The sequence below is a fragment of the Cladophialophora carrionii genome (assembly GCF_000365165.1).
Source record: "Cladophialophora carrionii CBS 160.54 unplaced genomic scaffold supercont1.6, whole genome shotgun sequence".
Classification (NCBI taxonomy): Eukaryota; Fungi; Ascomycota; class Eurotiomycetes; order Chaetothyriales; family Herpotrichiellaceae; genus Cladophialophora; species Cladophialophora carrionii.
In genome coordinates this window covers 2779481-2802179 of record NW_008481831.1, presented here as the reverse complement: position 1 = coordinate 2802179, position 22699 = coordinate 2779481, and the positions used below count along the sequence as shown (strand labels likewise).

Genomic DNA, 22699 nt, shown 5'->3' with positions numbered 1-22699 from the left:
GAGTAAATGCCGGCTTCTAACAATGTCCGTGAAACACACGGCCGTACAAAGAGTCGCTTTCAAAAATTCATTGCTCTGCCTGCGACTGGCGATTTTGGAACTGAGCCAATAACATCGCTGGCCTCGGCTGACCTTCCCTCGCTGCGTATCACTCTTCCTCTGCCATTCAAGCTACGCAAACAAACAGACCTCAATGGCCTGGCATCTTACAAGATCACTAACATGGCCAGACAGATCATACTTGGCCCTCACGTTTGTCCTTTGATCTACATGGAGCTCCTTGTTTGTCAGTGACCCAGCAGGTTGCTGTCCGCCGATCATGTCAGATGCCGCTCTGGCATACCATGAGCCCGATATTGTCACGATCCTGAAACAGTCATCCTTTCTGCTGGTCCTGAACATTCTGGGTTTCATCCTCGACCATGTTTTCTATTGTGGACTTGTAGGACAAGTTCTCATAGGTATGGCCTGGGGTGCGCCCGGCGCGAAGATTTTACCACAGCCGTTCCAAGAAACAGTGACTCAATTGGGATACCTGGGTCTCATTATGATCGTCTTCGAGGGAGGTCTTGCAGCCTCGGCCAGATCCCTTGGGAGGTCCGTGCTGCTGTCAATTTCTGTGGCGCTGACCGGCATCGCAGTACCAATGGCACTGTCGTTTTCTCTAATGGGCATCTCGAAAGCTACAAGACTGCAAAGTTTCGCGGCTGGTGCTGCTCTTTGTTCAACAAGTCTCGGCACCACCTTCAGCCTGCTCAAGACGACTGGTCTCACCACTAGCCGGTTGGGCACTGTCTTGACCAGTGCTGCTATGCTGGATGATGTTGTCGGACTGGCTCTCGTTGAGGTCATTTCGAGTCTAGGGACCGGCCGCGCTTCCCTTGCTGCCACAACAGTCATACGGCCGGTTCTTGTGTCTCTTGCATTTGCCATCGTCTTACCAGTCGGTTGCAGGGTCCTTTTGAAGCCAGTGATACTTCGGTCTTCCACCGCATTAAGTCAGGCCGCCACGAGATCTAGATTTGACAGCTTAGGCTTCTCATTGCAGCTCCGTTTCATTTTCTCGACAGCCCTTCTGTTGGCTTTAGTTACCTCAGCGAGCTATGCGGGCGCATCAAACTTGTTCGCAGCGTATCTGGCAGGAGCTATGTCTTCGTGGGTGGACGAGGTTCGCGCTCAGGCCTGTGCCTCTCATTCCGGTGACATCGCTCACACTGAAGCAGAAGGCAGAGAAGGGAAAACAACCATTACCACTGGCACTGGAGAAGGAGCCACCACCCCAGCTCAGGCAGCGAGTCACAACCCAGGGCTGTTTGATGACACGACGGCACAGATAGACCCAACGCTGCCGCAACAGCCCTCCAAGTCGTCTTGCGGGCTCAGGCCACCTCCCAACAACCAAGCGCAGTCCACGACCGTGCCAGCTGATTTGCGCAGGAACCTGGACACAGAGAGTCGCACCATGGAAATGTATAAGACATACTATGCTCCAGCCGTCGATCGCGTATTGAAGCCTTTCTTCTTCGCTTCAATCGGCTTCTCTATTCCAATATCGAAGATGTTTCAAGGTCCCATAATCTGGCGAGGGTTAGTTTACGCAGGACTGATGGCTATTGGCAAGCTCTGTTGCGGACTATGGCTCGTACGCTTCACGACACTTTCGTCTGGATCACCGAAAACTGGCCCACGCGCCGTGGCCTCTCCGTCAGGACCCATGGCCCCGAAGTCCAAGCAGAAGAAGACTCTTCTGCACAGACCCCTCCCACAACCAAGATCTCTTTATCCAGCATCTATCCTCGGCTGCGCAATGGTGGCTCGAGGCGAAATAGGCTTCCTCATCTCCGCGCTCGCAGCGACCAACGGTATCTTCACAAGCCATGATTCGACTACACATGGAGAAGACGGCAGCGACTTGACTTCTGAGTTATACCTGATCGTCACGTGGGCGATTCTTCTATGCACTATTGTTGGACCTTTATCCCTAGGTTTCCTTGCAAGGAGAGTCAAGAGGCTCCATCATGAGAGAAATCAGGGTGGCGAGCACGGAACGAACGAGGATCCGTTGGGTATCTGGGGCATGAAGTAGAAGCTACACAATCCCAACCGCCTTATACGTTCTTCCATTGATATTTGCTCAAACGAAGGGCCGCTGAACCAGGGAGCGATCTAACAATTGCTACGGGAACTGTCTGAAGCAAACGCCTGCAATGCACATGCGAGTATTCTGTTCAATCCCATTCGATGCGGCAATCCTTTCACTTCAAAAACTTGTTCACCATGTCCCTTCCTTTCCCATCCTTCAGACTACCCACAATTTTGCACCAACGTGTCCAAGAACGCCGTGCTTCCACTTCCACTTGCGCCGCGCCTGTTCTTGGTGCCGCCAAGCTCGGACTCCGAGACAATCTCATCTGCCTCAACAAAGCCTTGTGCTCGCCCCTTGACCATAGTTATGGGATTGAGGAAGTGGTGAGCCCTGAGACTTAGCGAACGCCGTCTGCGGCGCCGGTATGGACTCTCGGCGAGGTTCGGTCTCACGAACCGTCATTGAGATCATATCTGTACGACGGCACCGGCACCGGCACGTTGGAATCATTTGTCAGTAGATATTGAGGTTGAGCACCCTGCTGCCGATGCGGTTGCTGGTTGCGGCGATGCGTGAACTCCAGAGGAATGACCTTCTGCTGCTGCTGCTGCTGTTGGCCGCCCAGCTTGGCTTCAGTATAATAGTGATGTTGGTTGGGGACGCCATTGTCGATGTATTGCTGTGGGTTGCGAGTATGGTGGTTGGAATCTTGAGGGAGATGCCTTTTACGTCGGGATTGCGTGTACTTGTCTACTGCGTACATTCCGGCTCCGGCAAGCATTGCGAGTTTAATGAGGCCCATGGTGCAGAATCGGGAGAGGGAAGGTATGTACAGGATGTAACAATTGGCGCGCGACAGTCGAAGGTGTTTGGACTAGTCAGGGCTTTCGGCAGGTTTGGAGCACGTTCTTCTGTGTATGTGGCTTCAGATCCGTTATCCGGGAATCTGCAAAGTGCTGGGAGGTATCGCAGTTTTATACTCATCTTGAGTATCGCGACATCCAGCGTTGGCTGACCAGCTACTATCAGGACAAAGAACACTGCTCCTGACCGCCGATGGTTCCGAACAGGAAAGCATATCGCAACATACCACATTAGCGGGTTAGCGCGGACCCAATATCAGCGAGAGCCGAGCATGCAAAGTGCATAGCCCCGAAGGGCGAAGGCTTCTAGAAAGTGTATACTGTTCCATACGGGCCTGATGAGGCGGTGATTCTGTAGCTTTTGGGGGAGAGATCGACGCTTGGGGGCCTGGCTACTGCAGGCAGACGCCAAACCATGGGTCTGCTCGGTCCGGCGTTATCGTACATGCATAATGCATACTGGCTAATGTGTATGCATGCGTGTAGTTGCTGCAGTGTTAGGCCTGATGACGACTTCCATTCGAAGCGACCAATTCTCTTGCTGAGCTACACGCGGCCTTGTCAACGGATGACTGAAGCAATCTTGAGGGCCTCGTCGGGCCCGGGACAGGATAATCTATCGGCCGAGGTGACTAATCTGACGCTAACCTGTTTGGGTTGCTTCTCATTAGATTCTCAAACACTTTCGCTCGTGCGCTTCGACAAGCTGCATCCTTCTCCACGTATCCAGTATTGGCGCTGCCTTCGAACACCGTAAGACGCCATTTGGGCCTGTCAGTTATGACCATGCCATGATGCCGACCCCGAGCAGGAACACCGCGCGGTTGGCACAAGACACGGTCAGTTGCCGCCTAGAGACATCCCCTTGTTTGTCAAGAGCTGTGGCACAGCCTGCAGATGCGATCGTGGAGCATCGCTGGCTTGGTCTCAAGTGAGGCACAAGAGTGGCGAGATGATGGGATTCACATGCGCACACTCGACTAGAGCACTTCGGTGTATTCAAACCTTGAAGGTAGTGCCTCTTTTCAACGTAGCCTGCCGTACGGTTGACCTTGACATGGTCCCCATCGGTCAGCACCGTGACTTCGTCTCCATGCCTTACTCCACATACAATAAGGTTCCTTCCAAAGACCCCATCATAAAGACAGCCGAAATGTGGGGTGGGTGGGAGAGTCCGAGGCACGCGGGGAAGCCAGCATCGCATACGAGTATGGGTTGGGGAAGGCTGGGTGGCTGACAGAAGCAGACTCCGATCAAAGTGCTCTAAGTACCAGATATGACTGATGACACTGCTCGTCTCCGTCTACGGAATTACCACTCCCTCTCCACCGGGAAGCCACCTGCCTTTGGCTGACTCGAAACAAAAAGGACATCCGCTAAGGACAAAATAGATCGTCACAGAATGCAATGAGCGTCACTGTAGACATTGCGGCCTTCCCAGGCTATGCGTTTCTGTTAGCCACAGCTTCATTGACAGCACTGTTTTTGGTGATATGGACTGTCCTCTCAGTCCGGGGACCCTCCGTACCAAAAGGCCTCCGCCGCCCACCGTCGCCGCCAGGATCGCGGCTATTCAGTGGCCACAGCCATATATGGTCCGGAAATGCCACGAGTAATCCGAGTCAGAGTCAGCTTGTCAAATGGGCACAAGAGTATGGCGAAATCTATGAGATCAGGCTCGGTGTCGAGCGCTGGGTTGTCCTCAGCTCGCCAGAAGCCGTGAAAGTGGGTTGTTTTGCCGCAGAGAGCACTTGTCCGTCTAGCTTGCTGACCCTGTCTCCCTTCTTCATGCAGGAAGTCTTTGACAGAAATGGCGCCCTCACCTCGAGCAGACCCCGTATGCGAGTGGCCATGGATGTCCTTTCTGGTGGTTACCGCATGCTCTTTATGGCATGACCACCCCGACTTCACCTCGTAACTGGAATAACCGCTAACTACCGTCACAGCCATATGGTAAACAGTGGCGTTCCATCCGAGCCATAGCCCACCGCTGCCTAAGCGTCAAGGCCGCGGACGTGATGAAACCGTCACAGAGTCTGGAGTCTCATCACTACCTATACGACATCCTCAACGACCCGGACAACTTTCTCGACCATGTGAAACGATACACCTCTAGTGTCATCATGTACTCGATCTACGGACGCCGTGTCCTGAACCTTGACGACCCTGTCTTGAAAGCGATCTACCAAGAGACCAGCGTGTTTGGGAAGGTGGTCGGCAGCAGGTTTCTGGTCGATCAGTATCCTATATTGGCCAAACTGCCAAAGTCACTCCAGTGGTGGCGCAGAAAGTACGAACCGTGCCACCAATTCGAAGCGAATCTTTGGATGGGGCTGTGGAAGGACCTCAAGAAACGGCTCGACGCCGGCGTCCGCACTGGTTGCTTCGCCGAGAAGTTCATGGAAGAAGACTATCTAGCAATGGGAATCTCCGAGCTGCAGGCCGCATATGTTGCGGGCAGTATGATCGAAGCCGGCAGCGGTAGGTGACTTTTGCCATCTTTTTACAGGTGTTTCACTGACTGCGGCGCATATTGCAGACACCACCCAGCTCTCGATGAACAGTCTCATCTTAGGTCTAGTGGCTTTCCCGGAGGTGGTGACGAAAGCCCACAAAGAACTGGACGCTGTTGTCGGCGACAGAATGCCACAATTCGCAGATATTCCGAATCTGCCATACATTCGAGCCATGGTCAAGGAAGTCCTTCGATGGCGGAGTGTCTCAAACGACCATATCCGTCATGATACCACGGTAATATTCGTCAGCTCGCTTCTTCACTCTGCCATCTGACTCTGCCCAGGGCGATGTCGTGTACAAGGACTACTTTATCCCCGCGGGTTCGACTGTGGTCATAAATCAATGGTGAGTCAAGGATCCCCTATTCTCATCGCCAAGGAGCGACACAGCCTTTGCCGAGAAATGAGGTACTGACAACCAGCAGGGCATTACATTACGACCCGAATCTGTTCCCAGACCCGCATCGGTTCAACCCCGACCGTTATCTTAACCACCCTTCTAATGACTTGACGGCCGGTGAATGCATACACACCAGTGACCTTCGTCTTCGAGACCATTGGTCTTTTGGTGCCGGAAGGCGCGTGTGCGCAGGCTACAATCTCGCAGAGAACTCCCTTCTCATCCTAACCGCGCGACTCCTCTGGGCATTTGACGTACACCCCGCCGTTGACGCGAGCACCGGGCAGGAGGTTAAGTATGATCTATGGAATTATGCCCCGATCAGGCTTTTCGGGCCGAGGCCCTTTCCCGTCAGATTCAAGGTTAGGAGTAACTTGAAGAAGGAGATGATTTTGAAGGCCGAGGTATTATAGTCTTGAGACAGCCAGGATCGCCTTGCAGACATGGCTAGAAAGCATCTGCCTTGGGATCCAGCCGGAGTCGCAGCCGAGGACGCAGTCTCATGTTTACCGGCATGCATATATGGACGCCCTTAGATAATAAAGCTATTGAGGGGAGTCTATTAATGGCTCATCCTGTGAGCAGCATACTTGATGCAGTCTAATCGATCACATGTTGCGGGCCACACCGATTACTTCTTGCCACGAATATTTAGGACGAGATAGTGCTGCTGGTCTGTACTAAGCAACAGCCCCTTCCTACGCAAGGCTGCGAGGCTGCAAGGCTGTACTAGGACAAGGCTGCGTCGCTGCGTCATTCGAGTCACCCCGAATTTTTGTTACTTCGACCCCACGGTCCTGAATATAAGCCTTGTGAGCTCGTCTAGATCTGGCTGCGCCCTGCTAGAAGTCCTCTCGCACCTCCACGAAGCGACGGCGGAGGCTGGTGATTTTTCTTCCCGGTCCTACTGAGTGAAGTTGCACAAACATGCCCGCAATTCCCCCGTCGCGCTTGGTTGCGCTGCAATCCAAGGCAGAAAACATCCGCAACATTTGCATTCTGGCGCATGTTGACCATGGAAAAACGTCGTTATCAGACTCACTTATTGCCACGAACGGCATCATCGCCCCCAAAATGGCGGGTAAGATCCGCTACCTGGACTCGAGACCGGACGAACAGTTACGAGGAATCACCATGGAGAGCAGCGCCATAAGCCTGTACTTCAGCATGATGAGAAGGCAAAAGGACGGCGAAGAGCCGAAACAGGAGGAATACTTGATAAACCTGATCGACAGCCCAGGCCACATCGATTTCTCGTCAGAAGTGAGCACTGCTTCAAGACTGTGCGATGCTGCAGTCGTCCTCGTGGATGCCGTCGAAGGCGTGTGCTCACAGACCGTCACAGTGCTACGGCAGGTATGGATAGAAAAACTGAAACCACTACTCGTCATCAACAAAATCGACAGGCTCGTGACCGAACTGAAAATGACCCCGGCCGAGGCATATTCACACCTCGGGAGGGTCCTCGAAGGTGTGAATGCCGTCATTGGCGGCTTCTTCCAGGGTGAGCGCGCACAGGAAGATCTCGAGTGGAGGGAAAGGCTGGACCAGAGAAGAGCGGCGCGCGAACAGCAAAAGCAGGACGCCTTGAATGAATCTGCGACTGAGGCGGATATAGACCAGTCGTACGAAGAACGAGATGATGAACATCTGTACTTCGCCCCGGAGAAGAACAACGTCATCTTCGGAAGTGCAATAGACGGCTGGGCTTTCACTGTGCGCCAATTCGCCGGCATATATGAAAAGAAGCTAGGTATCCGGAAGTCGGTGCTTGAGAACGTTCTCTGGGGTGACTTCTACCTGGATCCCAAGACCAAGAAGGTACTGGGTCAGAAGCACCTGAAGGGACGGAACCTCAAGCCTATCTTCGTTCAGCTTGTATTGGAACCCATCTGGCAAGCCTACGATGCCACGGTGGGTATCAACGGCGACCGTGGCGACCCTGCATTATTGGAGAAGATAACAAAGTCATTGTCTATCAATATTCCCGCTCACATCACCAGATCTAGGGACACGAAAGTTATATTGCAGGCTGTCATGTCTTCATGGCTGCCACTCTCCACCGCTCTGCTCGTCTCTGTCATCGAATACTTACCCAGCCCGCCCAATGCCCAAGCCGCTCGGTTTCCCGAGATGATCCAAGATCTGGTCAGCTCAAAGAACATTGACCATTCCCTCAAAGACTCAATTATCAACTTCAATACATCTCCTTTGGCACCAGTTGTTGCCTACGTCAGCAAAATGGTAGCCATACCAGAAAGCGAGTTGCCCTCGAAGAGAAGGAAACTCGGGACAACCTTGACGGCGGACGAAGCCAGGGACTTGGCCAGGAAAAAGCGGGCAGAAATAGCAAAAGCACAGGCCGAAGCAAATGGAACAGCCGATATGGATAGCGTCACCAATGGGTTAAGCACCACGAGGATAGGGGAAGAGACGGAAGAGGGCATCGCACCAGAACAGCCAGAAGACCCGGAGCACCTGATCGGGTTTGCCAGACTATATTCAGGCACCCTCTCTGCAGGCGACGAAGTGTACGTCCTACCGCCGAAGTTCAATCCGGCGTTCCCGCATGCCTCCCCTAAACCGAAGAAGGTGCCGATCACTGCTCTCTATCTCTTGATGGGTCGGTCATTGGAACCGCTCGAAAAAGTGCCTGCCGGGGTAGTGTTTGGTATTGAGGGTCTCGAGGGACACATCCTTAAGACTGGCACGTTATGCTCACAAGTAGAGGGAGCAATCAACTTGGCCGGTATATCATCACTCAGCCAACCGATCGTGAGAGTCGCGCTGGAACCCACGAACCCGCTGGATCTGAACAAAATGATCAAGGGCTTGAAGTTACTGGAGCAGAGCGACCCGTGCGCTGTCTACGAGCAAATGGAAAGCGGTGAACATGTCATCTTGACTGCTGGAGAACTGCACCTTGAAAGATGTCTGAAAGATCTGCGTGAACGGTATGCAAAATGCGACATCCAACCTGGCGAACCGATTGTGCCGTACCGGGAGACGATCGTCAAGGCGGAAGAAATGGAGCCGCCAAAGAACAAGGACCTCCCAAGAGGTACCGCGCTTGCCGTAACAGCGTCAAAATTGGTGTCTGTGCGGCTAAGAGTTCGCCCGCTGCCACAGAATGTGACGGAGTTCCTGATAAAGAATGGCCCGTCAATCAGACGCCTCTATGCTGAAAAGCAGGCCCAGGAAGAGAACGAATCAGGAACCCTCAACGACGCCGACGGTGTGGAGACAGACGAGGCGGCTGACCTAGGCAATGACACCGGAGGAGACCACAGAAGCAACCTCTCACTCCTGCAGTTCCGACAGCAACTCCAGGAAGTCTTCGACGAAGTGACCGAGGACAAGGATGTCTGGGCGAAAGTCGTGGCCAGGATCTGCGGCTTCGGCCCTCGACGTGTAGGGCCGAATCTGTTCATCGACGCCACCGGACAACATACCTGCAAGCGGTTCTTGTTCGAGCAGCATGAGATCAAGGAGAATGGGGCGCAGAGCGGCACTCAAGGCGCAGAATCGGACGGCACCACCGCCGCGGCACAAGACTTCTCCGACACCATCGCATACGCCTTCCAGCTCGCGACATCTCAAGGCCCCCTCTGCCGTGAACCCATGCAAGGCGTGGCTGTTTTCCTCGAAGACATCGCCCAACAGTCCCAGGCCCAAGAATCTGCCGACTCGTCCGCGGCAACCGAGACGGGTCGTCTGACAGGCGAACTCATCACCTCGGTGCGGGAGACCATCCGCTCCGCCTTCCTCGACTGGTCCCCGCGCATCCTGCTCGCCATGTACAGCTGCACCATCCAAGCCACGCCCGAAGTCCTGGGCCGGGTCTATTCGGTGCTCACGCGGCGACGGGGCTCCATCCTCTCGGAAGCCCTGCTCGAAGGCACCCCGTACTTCACCATCAGCGCGACGCTCCCCGTGGCCGAATCGTTCGGCTTCAGCGAGGAGATCCGCAAACGCACAAGCGGGCTGGCGCAACCGATGCTCAAATTCACGGGCTTCGAGATGCTCGATGACGTCGACCCCTTCTGGGTGCCCAAGACTGAGGAGGAGTTGGAGGATCTCGGCGTGCACGGCGAAAGGGAGAACGTGGCGAAGAGATACGTCGACGGAGTCAGGAGGCGGAAGGGTTTGCTGGTCAAAGGGCCCCGAGGTGGTCGCGATGCAGAGAAACAGAAGACATTGAAGACGAATTAAACGTGACAGAAGGAAGCGACCGATAGAGACAAGGATTTTGAAATGAGATTCACGAATGCCCGCGGTCCACTTCCCAGCCTACCTTTCTATCTATCTACGCGCCTACCTACCGTCCTATCTATCTACCTGCCTACCGACCGTCCTATCTATCTACCCGCCTACCTACCTTCCTTTCTATTTATTTATCTATCTACGCCGGTTCTTCTGCTCTCCCAAACCAATAGCAGTCGCAAACTCCCTTAGAGAAGGCTCCCCCCTGTGTCAAGAGTCAGTTGTCCTGACTTTGGCTGCTCAGTTCACTTGTAGTAAGTATCAAGGGTTGATTGATTTCGATGGTAGAAGGAATAGAAAGATAGAGGATATCTGCGAAGAGGGAGGATATCTCCAAGAGATAGAGATACTCTGCCTACACGCGAGAGAATCATCGATTAGTATAAGACAAGGGGGCGGATGTGAATCTTCGAGGCCGGAAACTGTATCCTTTATAAACGAGTGCAATACAGTGGTGGACGGTATATACAAGAGGCACTCTTCCCGCCCGGTAACCTCGATTACTCTGGCTTGGTATCGAAGTTTCCGGTCAATATAATAGTTATACAGTATATGCCTTGGCTTGGGATTTAAATGGACTAAACGCCACATTTGAGCAGTGCATGTCTTGGGATGCAATGTGAGTTGCACTGCTTGGTCTCTGCAATATGCTAATTATACAGGGGCTGAGCGACGAAATTGCTCCGGTGCATGATCGTCTCTAGTGGCAGAATAACCCTGCCTAGGATCGATTCGAGTGATTTGCAGACTCTCTTTTCAGGAGGAGATCTGGACCCGCATGTCCACATCCAGTCGTGATGCCATGAACCGCTTATTCAGCACTTTGCGTGTTCCAAGTCTCGCGTCCACGGGAATTGGAACTGCATGTACATGTGGTTGCGATCCCTTCGAGCCCTCAACCCTCCCGACAAATGATGCGCAATCTTCCAAATTGCCGACAGCTCCGAGTGAATGCATAAACTCAGCGGTAATACTTGAACCACTCTCGTCAAGTCGCGGTCCTGGTTGGGCACATCTAAGGCAGGGGAGCCTGCGTGGTGAGAGTCTGATCTTTGCAGGACCTTCTTCCGCGTCCTACGCGGATTTCCCCTTGCCCTTCAAGACCTTCCGTCGCTGGGCCATCATGTGCGTGTACAGAATGTAGCTCCCGGGAACGTAGATGAGAAGAACGATCTTGAGCAGCAGATCGACTTGCTTTCCTTGCTTTGCTGCAGGTCCAAGCGCCAGGTACATGAGCATACATTCGCTGGAGATGCCGATGGGATAGAGGACGAAGAATGTGTTGTACCGCAGCCACGTGAGAGCAGCGGGGACTTTCTCACTGATGGCTGCTTTCCACACAAAGAATCCATAGCGGATGACTTCTGTAGTTCCCCAAGCTGTCAATATTCCCGCAAAGGCAACTGGACCTAGGGTCGATCCTGGCACCGATCTGCCCAAGCTGTTTGTGACCGACACGATTTGTGGGAACATGTCCAAAACCACCCACACGACCAATATGCGGGAAGCGACTTGCATGGCCGTCGTGACAGGGCTAGCTCGGACGAGGCCCACGGCTGTGTGGACGATCTCGAGAAGGGCTATCGTCTGCGTCCATTTGAGGAAGGAAAAGAGGGCTTCGAGGAGCTGATGTGGCTTTCCAAGGGCGAATAGTGTCGGGATGAGAAAGAATGCCCGCAGCGTGACGATCGACCATAGAGCCAGGCAGACCGCATTGTATGCTATCAGGTAATTCTGCGTAGGCGAGGCTGCTCGACGAGGAGTCTGGTTCTCCATGACGGAGGCTGCTGACTGTAAAGGGAGATAAAAGAGGCACGGCGCTTGCCCTGGTTGGTAGGAAGCGCTATGGTACGGAGTAATCGGCTCGGGCCTAAGCTTCACAAGCGAATGCAGTGGGAGAACGCGTTGTTTTGAGGGTGAGGAACGCGCACAAATCGTACTCCCAGTTGGGACTAGCCTCCCAAGTCTTGGCGCACGGAGTTGCCCAGAGTGACCAGTCAGGAGGAGAGCCATATTAACACGACCGCGGCTACCACGCCACCTGGCCGCTTTTACGTAGCTTGTACTCGTACGAGTACTGTGCACTATGTAGACTAGATCTACCCCATGATTGCGAGCTGTACTTTCGGAGCGACGATCGCCCTCATGGGGTCCAGATCGATCCAGGACCAGCGCGGACGAAAGAGGTCGACAGAATATTGACTTAAAGTGTATGATGCTGATCGTGACTCTAGTATCATTGTCCACCCCGACTTCCTGAATAATATGGTGAGTGACGGTATGAGATCAGCTCTCGTGGGCACAATGGATGGTCGAAAGTTCGGCCGAGTTCACTTGATAGCGGAAGTGATGCCGAAGTGAAAGTGACCAGCCGTTTTAGGAAACTGGAACATTATTAGCGATACCGATTTGGTATTGATTCACGCTATGAGTCTTGTACTGGGGTACAATGCACATGGGCCATTCTAGCCTTCTGGGCGCACGGCGTGCCTTTGATGCTTCTTCAGAAACCACCTACCCAGTATATCCCCAGCGGATAGACCACCATCAACACCAGTTCGCTTTCACTACCAGAAGAATCTCTCCCGTCCCTACGCAACTGCCGTTACTCCCAGAATCTGAGTCTTCGTACCCTACGAATTTCCATCCTTGATGCTGCTTGCTTGTGGCAACACTACCACAATTACTACTTTCACCGTTATGGAACCCGTATCGGGTCGAAGCAACTTCGCCGCTGCATCAATTCAAGAACAGCCACTCGATAACCTTGAGGACGACGTCACCAATCCGTCGCCTCCCAGCAGCGACTACCAATCCGACAATGACTATGACTTCGATGAGTCGCAATGTTTATGCTGCAACCAGATGAGCCCAGACCTGGACCAGAATTTGGTCCACATGTCAAGGGCTCATGGGTTATATGTAGATCCGGCAAATCTCTTGGTGGACGTCGGGGCCCTCCTCGCCTATTTCCACCTCATAATATCCGGCCGGTATGAGTGTCTCTACTGTGGGACGCAGCGGAGTACTCGCGAAGCGGTGCAGCAGCACATGATGGCGAAGGGGCATTGCAAATATGACATTACCGACGAGGATTCTGAGCTCCGAGACTATTACGAACTCCCTTCGTCGGATGCAAAAGAGGATCTACACCAAAATCTCTCTGCCATGCGCTTCTCAGACGAGCGCCATCTTCCATCACAAGCCAGATTGAGGAAACCACGACCACCGAAGCGTTCAGACCGACACGGGGCCAACACAGCTTCTCCACTGGGCCAAGCACTACCTACCCCGAGTGCGACTCCCTTGTCACACTCAGATGCCGAGCCAAGCTCGAATGTCGCCGAGACACCTTCTCATACCCGCGGTCAACTGAGCACAAGAGCAGTGAAACAAGAACACATCCTCAACAACCAACTATCACAGCTTCGTGCCGGTGATCGGAGAAGCCTTTTACATTTACCGACTTCACAACAAAGGGCGTTGCTTGCAACCCACCACAAACAGATGCAGAAGGCCAAGAGGACAGAGCAAACATACCAGCGGAACTTAGAGAGCGCAGGAAACAGCTTCAGTTGTCTCGGCAAAATCAGGTTGATACGGAAACCTCCTCATACAGGGAACATTCACAGTCTGAAACGGTGATCCGTTTGGACTCCCAAGATCATAATCAAAGGGAAATCGCCAGCGCAGAGGTTGAGCTGCAATGGTGATGAGAGGCTCAGCGTACCGAATCCGAAGGACCGATTCCCGAGGGATGGAGTCTGAGAGACTCTGGAAATAAGTGGTCAGAAATTTGTGAAGATCCACAGGCCAGCAGTTGTCAACTCACTCATCTACCATCCACTATATCCCCGCCCTACGAGTCCCAAGTAAAGTTCCAGCAGCGACAGTGATGCTGACTCCATCAAATCTTGTCAAGAGGGAGATTCCATGGCGATGTGCCTAACCTGCCAAGGTGCAGAATACGGCGAGTCGGCAGTCGTCGGGGGTTGTCCATGACGCAGCTTCAGATATGGCGCTTGCGCCGCAATTTCAGAGTCGATGACGTTCATCAAAATCTTCTCTTCAAGGTCAGAGCCTAGTACAAGATTCCTCGAGTCAAAGAAGCACGAAGCTGACGAGATATCGGAGTATTACTCGGGCTTCCCGGTCTAAGAGACCACGATACAGGGTTGGCGTTGGAAGCACGATCAGAAACTGACAGAAGGAATGCAAACATTGATTTAAGTCCTGGGTGGACCTTGAGCTGTCTCCGACACCAAACGCTGGCCCTCACAGTACCACATACGTACAAGTGCGTCAACTCCGCTTCTGCGCGGTCGGATCGGAAGTTGGTATTCTGGTAGCTGATGGTGACCGCATAGACAGGGTAAGTTGTCTACGGATGGAAAGTTCGTACGAGATGGGCCGGAGGGAGAAATGGAATGTGCACTTACACACAAAAGACCCCAGGGGATAATCTACACTATCCCTGTAAACAACGAGGATAGCTCCAGAAAGTAAGAAATTTATCTGAATGACACGAAAGTCGTGGTGATCAACAACAAATGGCAGCATTCCAACTTAGGTTAAGCGCGACTGAGATGCTAAGGCGGCGTCATCTCGGTGTTAAAGAGGGGCATCCGGTGGGGAACTGGGCCGTCGAATCACGTCTTGTGGCTCAAAACTCTAAATAATAATTTTTGAGCGTTGACGAACTCGGCCGCTGCTTCCAGTATCTTTGCAGTCACCCTGTTTTCTTCCTTGCGTACGCTCTCAGCTTTGAATCATGCCTCCTTCCAAGCGAAATCGCATCGTCCCCACCTCCAAAGTCCGCAAAAACCACAAAGAGCTCGTCCGCCGACTTGCGGCCAATGCACAGGATGCCGCCGAGAAATACTCGTACATTTGGGTCTTTGACGTCGAAAACGCCCGCAACAACTTCCTGAAACAGGTCAGAACAGACTTCAGTGATTCCAGGATAATGATGGGCAAGAATAAAGTCCTCATGGTTGGACTGGGACAGACACAAGAGACGGAAGTCGTACCGGGTGTCAGTGCTTTGGGACCATATGTGAAAGGTGAAGTCGGGCTGCTCTTCACGGACCGGGAGCCATCCGAGGTGGAGGAATACTTTGCGGACTGGCTGAATCTGGACTTTGCTCGGAGCGGCAGCACCGCGACCCGCGAGGTCAGAATACCACCAGGGGAAATTCATACACAGTATGATGTCGAGGGAGGCGAGGACGATCCGCTCCCCGTCCAGATCGAACCAACACTGCGGAAACTAGGCGTACCGACGCGGCTCGTCAAGGGTAAAGTCGCTTTGGAGGAGCGGCCAGAAGAGTCAATGGACGATGAGGAGGGTTATCTTGTTTGCAAGGAGGGAGACACCCTTGACTCGAGACAAACCTCGATCTTGAAGATTTTGGGTGTGCGCATGTCCGAATTCAGGATTGGCTTGAGAGCTGTCTTCGACAAGAACACCTCAAGTGTGCGGCAAATAGGAGCCATGGAGGTTGATGACGGGGATTTCTCGTGAGCCTGCTTTGCTCCGTCTCTCATCTCCGGTTGCTCCTCTCTTCTTCCCTTGAAGAATCTAGGTCAGCATGCACGAGATATCGCAATAAGAGCCAGCTGCACCTTTACTCAGGTCATACCCTCCAACGTTGGAAGAGCGTCGACCTTGTTGTCAGCCATAAGGAGTATCGCTTAACAGCAACAAGCAGAGCGCCATGACCTGCACTCCTGCCAGCGAGAAGCAGGGCTAGTCTGGCTCGAGGCCGGTTATATCATCAGCCTTCGAATTACTGTCCTCCACGCATGAACCTGACCCGTCGCGGATGCGAGAGTCGGATTGGCAAATTCAACACCTGCGATTCAAGGACACGGATGGGAGCAGCTCTTTGTTCGCAAGCTGTTAGCATCTAGCGTCCGTGAGAACACGGAGATAATCGCCCTGCGAGGCTGCTAAGCAAGCATTGTCATTTGCAGATCTTGCTGCGCACCAGCTACCGCTCAGTCAGCAGGTATCTCTACCGATCCGACGCTGGACTTTGATGACGAAGAAACGACGCCTGACTCATCAACAATCTATTTCGGACTCTGCTTTAAGCAAGACGGGACTATGTGGTCACCAATAAAGAATTTCATCTTCTACTATTGTCAACTCTTCCCGTCCTGTTTTGCCAACTTCCCCCCCATATACCCTTTTATGAGTTCAGCATTTCCATTGACAATCAGTTTTTTGGAGTAACTTTATCAACCCAAGCGAGAGCATCCACTTTCATTATTGCCTTCAGCTTTCCAGATCCTGCATTTCAGATCCATACTCGACGCTTGTGCGCGTTTCAGCGCTACGATCCCTCAGATGACTCAACCAGGATAGTGTCGGCCAATATAGGTTCTCGTCTAGTCAGCATTGCTAGCGACCTAGAACAATGTTGGGCCAATGAGTCTCCAGCTGTATTCGCAGCACGCTGAAGAGCCTCCAGAAGTCAACAGAGTCCCCAATCGCGGAAACAGTCGTACCGTCTAGACCTTTCGCTATCAATGCCCGATCTGGCCTTCACAGCCCAGCTTCAGGCACAGGTCACGCGCGCGGTAGCCTGCCTAGAGAAGGGTTCGATCGAGTACACTTGGTGCACGCTGATTGGACAGCCGTGGAAAGATTAACTGCCTTTTGCAGCTGTTGACTGTTGACTTTCGACCTTATCAAAAGTAACAGCAGTTTCCAGCCCGAGAACCCTAACTCTGTTCAGCTGGTCTTTCCGGTGTCCTACGAGCAGGCATGCGATAGTAGCACTAAAGCTGAGTCGAATGCACAATGAGCGATAGAAGTCCAGCGCATTCGGGAGAACGGCGTGGGGCAAGAATCCAATTCATTCGCCGTCACTGCATTCGACATGCGTCTCATCGATGCCATCACGCGGCATTTGCAGTGGTTTGATGATGACAAGATTCCCAAATATGCGATTCTATCGCACAGATGGGAAGATGAAGAGGTGCTGTACGAAGACATGCGGAGTGGTAACGCCCCACGGATGAAAGGCTATGTGAAGCTTCAAAACGCCTGTGAGCAAGCTCGGCAAGATAACTGCCAATACATATGGATCGACACCTGCTGCATCAACAAGGATAGCAGCTCGGAGCTATCGGAGGCGATCAACTCTATGTACGCGTGGTACCAGAATTCAGAAAGGTGCTACGCCTTTCTGTCAGATGTGCAGCTACCAGCAGGTGAAAGCGTGGTTGGGGACGACTTCGAGCGCAGCGTGTGGTGGGAACGCGCATGGACTCTCCAGGAATTGATTGCGCCTGGCCAAATCGACTTCTTCGAACACTCCTGGCGACACATCGGAACTAGGTCGACCTTATTGGAGCGGATCAGTAAGACGACAGGCATCCACAAGAACGCGTTGCTTGAAAGGAGGCCCCACGACTTCTCAATTGCGCAAAGGATGTCATGGGCTTCAAGGAGAAAGTCTACGCGGAGAGAGGACATTGCTTACAGCCTGCTGGGGATATTTGACGTCAACATGCCAATGCTCTACGGCGAAGGCATGAAAGCCTTTGTACGACTGCAGGAGGAGATCATCAAGCGGTCCGACGATCAGTCGATCTTTGCATGGGAAGCCTCGACTGAGCAACCGCAGCTTCTAGCCGAATCGCCCTGGGCGTTCCGAAACTGCCGGGATATCGTGCCATGTCCCATTCCTCACCACAGGCCAAGCCCCTACTCGCTTACCAACATGGGGTTAGAGATCCAAATCCCGCACATCATCTGGTCGTTGAACACATACCTTGCGCTGCTGCTCTGCCACGATCAGACCACCAAGCATCACGTCGGTATCTTCCTCGGCGTCAACGCCGGTCCAGGACAACACGCACGAATCTTCCTCGACAAAGCCTCGATCCAGTACATCAGGCCAGAGCGATTCATCGAACTTGAGCTACGACAATCTGCGCAGCTCACCTACGGCACCAACGTCCCTACCCACGTGCGGCAAGAGGAACTTCTCAGAGCATCACCGCATTCGGGCAAACTCCTGATCCGACAGATTGGATGGCACTGGACCGGCAGCCTTTACGGCTTCCACCTGGGCGCCTGTTACGCGTGGCCCCGTGAACTCGAGAGCTCTGAACAGTTGACCGTCTACGCCCGCAGGTGGGATCCCCGGACCACGACCATGGAGCTGCCGGATGGCTCGTACGGCACGGCCGGCGTGGTCGTCTTTCGGCACCCCGCGCGATCACGCAACCCCTGCGTCGCCGTCAAACTTGGATTCGACGTTGAATTCCGCCCCGTCTGCCTGATCTGGTACCACTTCCCGCCGCCGAAGACGGTCGACTATCGCCCGCTCGAGACCCTTGTGGCCGAAGAACCGCAATCACCTCAAGAATTGGACAAGTTCCTCGATTCGCGCTGGGTAGGTGGCGTCGCCCAAGAGGATGGCTCTATCGGCGTATCTTCGGCGGAGTTCCCCGGCGTGACCTTCGACGGCTTGAAGCCCGAGTCTGAAATGTGTTACTTTACCGGCACGGACAGGCGGCTTTCGAAACAGCGAAACTCCCTGCTGGAAAGGACGGGCCTTTCCGTCCAATTCAGCTATGAGATGATACCCGCGCTACGAGGCCGTCACGGGTGGGTGTTTAAACTGCTCTTTGATAAGGACTTTCGCCCGATACAAAACTAGAATTTGTTGAGGGCAATTCAAGATCGCTGCACGGGCGAGGTCTCCGGTCTACATGACGCGCACGCCGAATCGACTCTCAGGAGCTGAATCCAGGCCATCACGCAGTCGTGGGGCATTTGGTGGTGTTGTTGACGTGTCAGGTGTTTGCCTCGTCCACTGCAACTCCACTCTTTGCAGCATCTTTCGCGAAGCTGCGATGTTCGCCTAGGACGCGGGTACGGCTGCAGCCGAGTCGAATGCCACTGCCGCTGCTAGGTGATTTGCATATGATGACCTGTACATGTATCCAGGAACAATGATTTATGATTGAAAGTGGAAATAAACGTGCCGCATGCGGAACGACTGGGCAATCCATTGCTGGGGCATGTTGCTTTCCTCGATCCAATAGGTAGCTGCGACTGATGCCATTACTGGTCAAGTAAATTATACCGACGACGCAGATTCAAGCTCCGATGCTTCCAGCTGTGCTTGGCCAACAGAAGGACGATTGAATCGTGAAGAGCCATGAAGAGCCACAGAGCCAGAGATCCTACCAGAATGCGAAGGCGAACGGCCAAGCAAATAGCCACAGAAAGGAATCCATCCGGACGAGTACAAGAATTGTAGGAGAAGCTAGAGATGAAGCATCCATCCTCAAACTCAAATTGAACTTGAACCTCTACCTGTACAGTACCTACACCCCTTCCTGTGGACTTCCGATGCTGCGGCCCGTACGAGTCTTTACTCTCGCACAGATGGGATGGGACTCTCTGTTCGGGTCACTAGGAGAACATGGCGTACAAAATGCTCATAGCAGGGAAGAGTAAACAACCACTGTCTTGAACTTTGTTTGTGTTCTGCACCTCTGCTCTCTGTGTTCCTCCCAAGGGACATGTCAACTGGCACTTACTGATGTCGCAGCGCGAGGTAAGTGATGATATCGATGACATTCGTACCGCTGCTGCTCCATATTGATTGACAAGGAGCCTTGCCAGCCACCATGCCTTGCAGGGACATGTCAGGTGCCAGATCGAGCGTGGCCTCGATCGAGGGACGTGTATCGGATGGTCGAGGGGACGAATGATCCCTGGCCGCACGGGTAGAAGAAGACCAGAATTGAACAAACAGGTTACACAGCGCATCTCTCTTGGAATTCGACGCCTGATGCCGTTTCCAGACGTGACGTAGCCATGGCCGGCGAAGACTGTGAACCAATAATCATTACGCCTTGATATACGGAGTAGCATACAAGATGTAGGCAAGATGTTCGGAACACTGTCATGGTGCAGGCAAAAGTCAGCATGGCTCATCTAATTGGCGGGTCAGGCCCAGTGAGGCTGTGACAAGGGAAGTGGCAGTGGCAGCGCATACGGAGTGCACAGTCCACTAGATAGTCCCCTGTGTCCAGCGCAGCATTTCACAGCTGCCGCATCCTGCAGACCATGCTCGGTTCTGTTCCCGCACGCCGCCACCGCGTCTGATGGCGCAGGCTGGTCTGGAACTCAGTCCATCACATGACGAGTGTTCAAAACCCTGCATGCATGACGATGCTGCATTCACGGCCCATTAGACCTTTGGTACCGTAGCTTTGGACGTTCATCTTCAGTTCACCGTTGATGTGGCTTCCCTTGCGAGCCTTGCTAAGGCTGATGCGAGCTGCAGCTGCATGCCAAGAGTGGGGAAACTGCTCGCGCCTCACCCCGCTTTGTTCGTTGGTTGTTGTTGGAAAGGTCCATGGTGGAGATGCCTCGGCTAGAAGGGCTGATTACATAACTCGCACTAGGCTCTACAAAGCTTAGCACGAAGGTGTCGACGTGGCGGCAACGACTACCCCAGTACATAGTGGGGACGCCGTGTGGCGTTTGTCTCTTTGCAAGCACCATTGTCATCCGTGGCCTTGTGCCCGGCGTCGAGCAATGCCGCACCCAGAGTCGAGGGAAAGGCGTAGTCCCCAAATAGACTGCGCATGTTCCATCACCTTTGAAGTCGGGCACATAAAATCCTATACGTGCAACACTTCGACGGCCAAATGCCCTCGCGTACACGACCAATTGACGACCAAATGCCCTGGCATACTCTTGATGCCTAAAACGCCACAGCCAACAGAGGATGGGCTTCCCAGTCTCTACAGGGGACTTACGGCCGCCTCACTGGCCCGATCACCAGCACATTGATCGTACAGAAGCAGAAGAATCACCAGCCTCAGTATCATGATATCACCAGCATTCTCTTATTGCAGCAAAAATGGAGCAGTATCCTCTGACCTATGGCATGAGTTCCCTCCCCACAAACACACACGAGGCGTTCTAGGCAGCAACGCTCAGCCTTATCTTGCGGTAGTCGCAGATGGTCGTCACTTTCGCCTTGGTTCCATAAAACATCTCCTTGCGAAGCGGGCCTGCCCAGGTTGTCGTCTCATACTTGCTACGGTCGGTTCGATTACCCAGAATAACGTGGACGTCGACCGGCAGGAACTTATGATCGAGAGAAGATTCATTCGCGCGAGATTCCTAGCACCAAATGGGACCCAGCCAGTCGCGGGAAACGATGAAATGGAATACCTTATACATTACAGCGAGATCCACATGCAAAGTCTTATCGAAGTGAGGCTGCGAATTTTGGACCGGCCCAGGACCACAGTGACTGGGCCAATCATCAGATCAGAATGCCCTCCAACTGATGATGCGTTCCCCTCAGCAAACGAGCCGGAAGAGCCAGCTATAAGATATCGAGGTCGAGTAGTGCCACCAACTGTTAGCATCAGTCTGGTCAAGCATTGGATTGAGCTGTGCCATACGGAACATACTGCATGCCCGTTGGAGAACCCAACAATATCGAAAAGCAACAATATCCGCCTTATCGATATCCAAGAACTGAGGGTCATAGATGCTTCTCAGACCGAACGATATGCAGCATTGTCTTACGTGTGGGGACCGACCACAGCCCCGATGCTGACACGAGACACCCTGATGCTGTACACATCGTTCTACGGCCTAAAGCAGTGCTCGATCCCCCGGTCCATATCAGACGCGATGCAGCTTCTTAGAGAAGTGGGGGTGCGTTTCCTTTGGGTCGACACTCTTTGCATCATTCAAGACGATCACCCTGAGAAGGTACAACAACTCTCCATCATGGACAGCATATTCCAGTCCGCATATCTTGTTATCGTGGCTGCTGCAGGAAGTGATGCCAATGCAGTTAAGGTCCGCATGAGCAAGAGTATCCCTTTGTGTAACAAACTCGCTCCAGCTGGCGGGTATTCGGGGAAAGTCGAAAGACTCTCAATCGAGGTCGCATGCTTCCTGGAATCGTGCACTGCGATGTCGCATCAGCTTCAGTCGTCAAGGTGATGCGCACGACTGTCTCAACCAGAATTGGCAGACTTGATGGACGACTTAATCGTTGAGGAGATAAAGCATAAGGACGTGTGTTGTGCTGTGCCTCCTGCCACGGGCCCAATCCCCGATTGCCGGATCGAGATATATTTCCTGTTTCGGTCTAGTTCCCGCGGAGAAGCTTGGCCGGCAGGCGGCATTCCGCTTGTCTGACTCACCCGAGTCCCCGGATTGCCGGCCACGTTGTGGAATTGCGGGAAGGAAGACATCGGAATGCCAAGGTTGGTGCAGAGGGACATAATACCGCATTAGTTTTCTAGTCTTCAAGCCTGAGACCTTCAAGCCGGCTTCTATCAGGATGGGTAATGCGCAATTCCCAGCATCGTCTCTCCACGGTGGAGCCGTTCGAGTCTCCCTTGCTTGCATTCGGTGTCGGACTCGACATGTCAGATGTGACGCCGGAAAACCACAGTGTGGGCGCTGCACATCCCGACGTCAACAGTGTGTCAATATGCGTGATCCTGGAGAGGTGGTCTTAACCGGACTGCCAAAGCTGCACGACGTAGCCTTGCAACAACT

General features: G+C 53.2%; 9 protein-coding genes across 9 annotated transcripts; 7 read left to right on the top strand and 2 right to left on the bottom strand.

Moving 5' to 3' along the window:
- Positions 1 to 319: 319 nt before the first annotated feature.
- Positions 320 to 2086, top strand: G647_07986 (uncharacterized protein; the record flags this gene model as incomplete). Its single annotated transcript, XM_008732298.1, has 1 exon — positions 320 to 2086. The coding sequence occupies one exon, from the start codon at positions 320 to 322 to the stop codon at positions 2084 to 2086; it is 1767 nt and encodes a 588-aa protein (XP_008730520.1).
- Positions 2087 to 2304: 218 nt separating this feature from the next.
- Positions 2305 to 2888, bottom strand: G647_07985 (uncharacterized protein; the record flags this gene model as incomplete). The annotated part of the gene is made up of 2 exons (XM_008732297.1): positions 2305 to 2476; positions 2539 to 2888. 2 exons carry the CDS (start codon positions 2886 to 2888, stop codon positions 2305 to 2307), a joined length of 522 nt encoding a protein of 173 aa, XP_008730519.1.
- Positions 2889 to 4356: 1468 nt separating this feature from the next.
- On the top strand, positions 4357 to 6278 carry G647_07984 (uncharacterized protein; the record flags this gene model as incomplete). Its single annotated transcript, XM_008732296.1, has 6 exons — positions 4357 to 4674; positions 4744 to 4806; positions 4896 to 5430; positions 5489 to 5700; positions 5750 to 5811; positions 5891 to 6278. 6 exons carry the CDS (start codon positions 4357 to 4359, stop codon positions 6276 to 6278), a joined length of 1578 nt encoding a protein of 525 aa, XP_008730518.1.
- Positions 6279 to 6792: 514 nt separating this feature from the next.
- G647_07983 (uncharacterized protein) lies at positions 6793 to 10077 on the top strand (the record flags this gene model as incomplete). Its single annotated transcript, XM_008732295.1, has 1 exon — positions 6793 to 10077. The coding sequence occupies one exon, from the start codon at positions 6793 to 6795 to the stop codon at positions 10075 to 10077; it is 3285 nt and encodes a 1094-aa protein (XP_008730517.1).
- Positions 10078 to 11202: 1125 nt separating this feature from the next.
- On the bottom strand, positions 11203 to 11904 carry G647_07982 (uncharacterized protein; the record flags this gene model as incomplete). Its single annotated transcript, XM_008732294.1, has 1 exon — positions 11203 to 11904. One exon carries the CDS (start codon positions 11902 to 11904, stop codon positions 11203 to 11205), a length of 702 nt encoding a protein of 233 aa, XP_008730516.1.
- Positions 11905 to 12828: 924 nt separating this feature from the next.
- G647_07981 (uncharacterized protein) lies at positions 12829 to 13773 on the top strand (the record flags this gene model as incomplete). Its single annotated transcript, XM_008732293.1, has 1 exon — positions 12829 to 13773. One exon carries the CDS (start codon positions 12829 to 12831, stop codon positions 13771 to 13773), a length of 945 nt encoding a protein of 314 aa, XP_008730515.1.
- A 1126-nt stretch (positions 13774 to 14899) lies between these two features.
- On the top strand, positions 14900 to 15652 carry G647_07980 (uncharacterized protein; the record flags this gene model as incomplete). The annotated part of the gene is made up of 1 exon (XM_008732292.1): positions 14900 to 15652. One exon carries the CDS (start codon positions 14900 to 14902, stop codon positions 15650 to 15652), a length of 753 nt encoding a protein of 250 aa, XP_008730514.1.
- Positions 15653 to 17015: 1363 nt separating this feature from the next.
- G647_07979 (uncharacterized protein) lies at positions 17016 to 18806 on the top strand (the record flags this gene model as incomplete). The annotated part of the gene is made up of 1 exon (XM_008732291.1): positions 17016 to 18806. One exon carries the CDS (start codon positions 17016 to 17018, stop codon positions 18804 to 18806), a length of 1791 nt encoding a protein of 596 aa, XP_008730513.1.
- A 2788-nt stretch (positions 18807 to 21594) lies between these two features.
- On the top strand, positions 21595 to 21831 carry G647_07978 (uncharacterized protein; the record flags this gene model as incomplete). The annotated part of the gene is made up of 1 exon (XM_008732290.1): positions 21595 to 21831. The coding sequence occupies one exon, from the start codon at positions 21595 to 21597 to the stop codon at positions 21829 to 21831; it is 237 nt and encodes a 78-aa protein (XP_008730512.1).
- Positions 21832 to 22699: the final 868 nt, after the last annotated feature.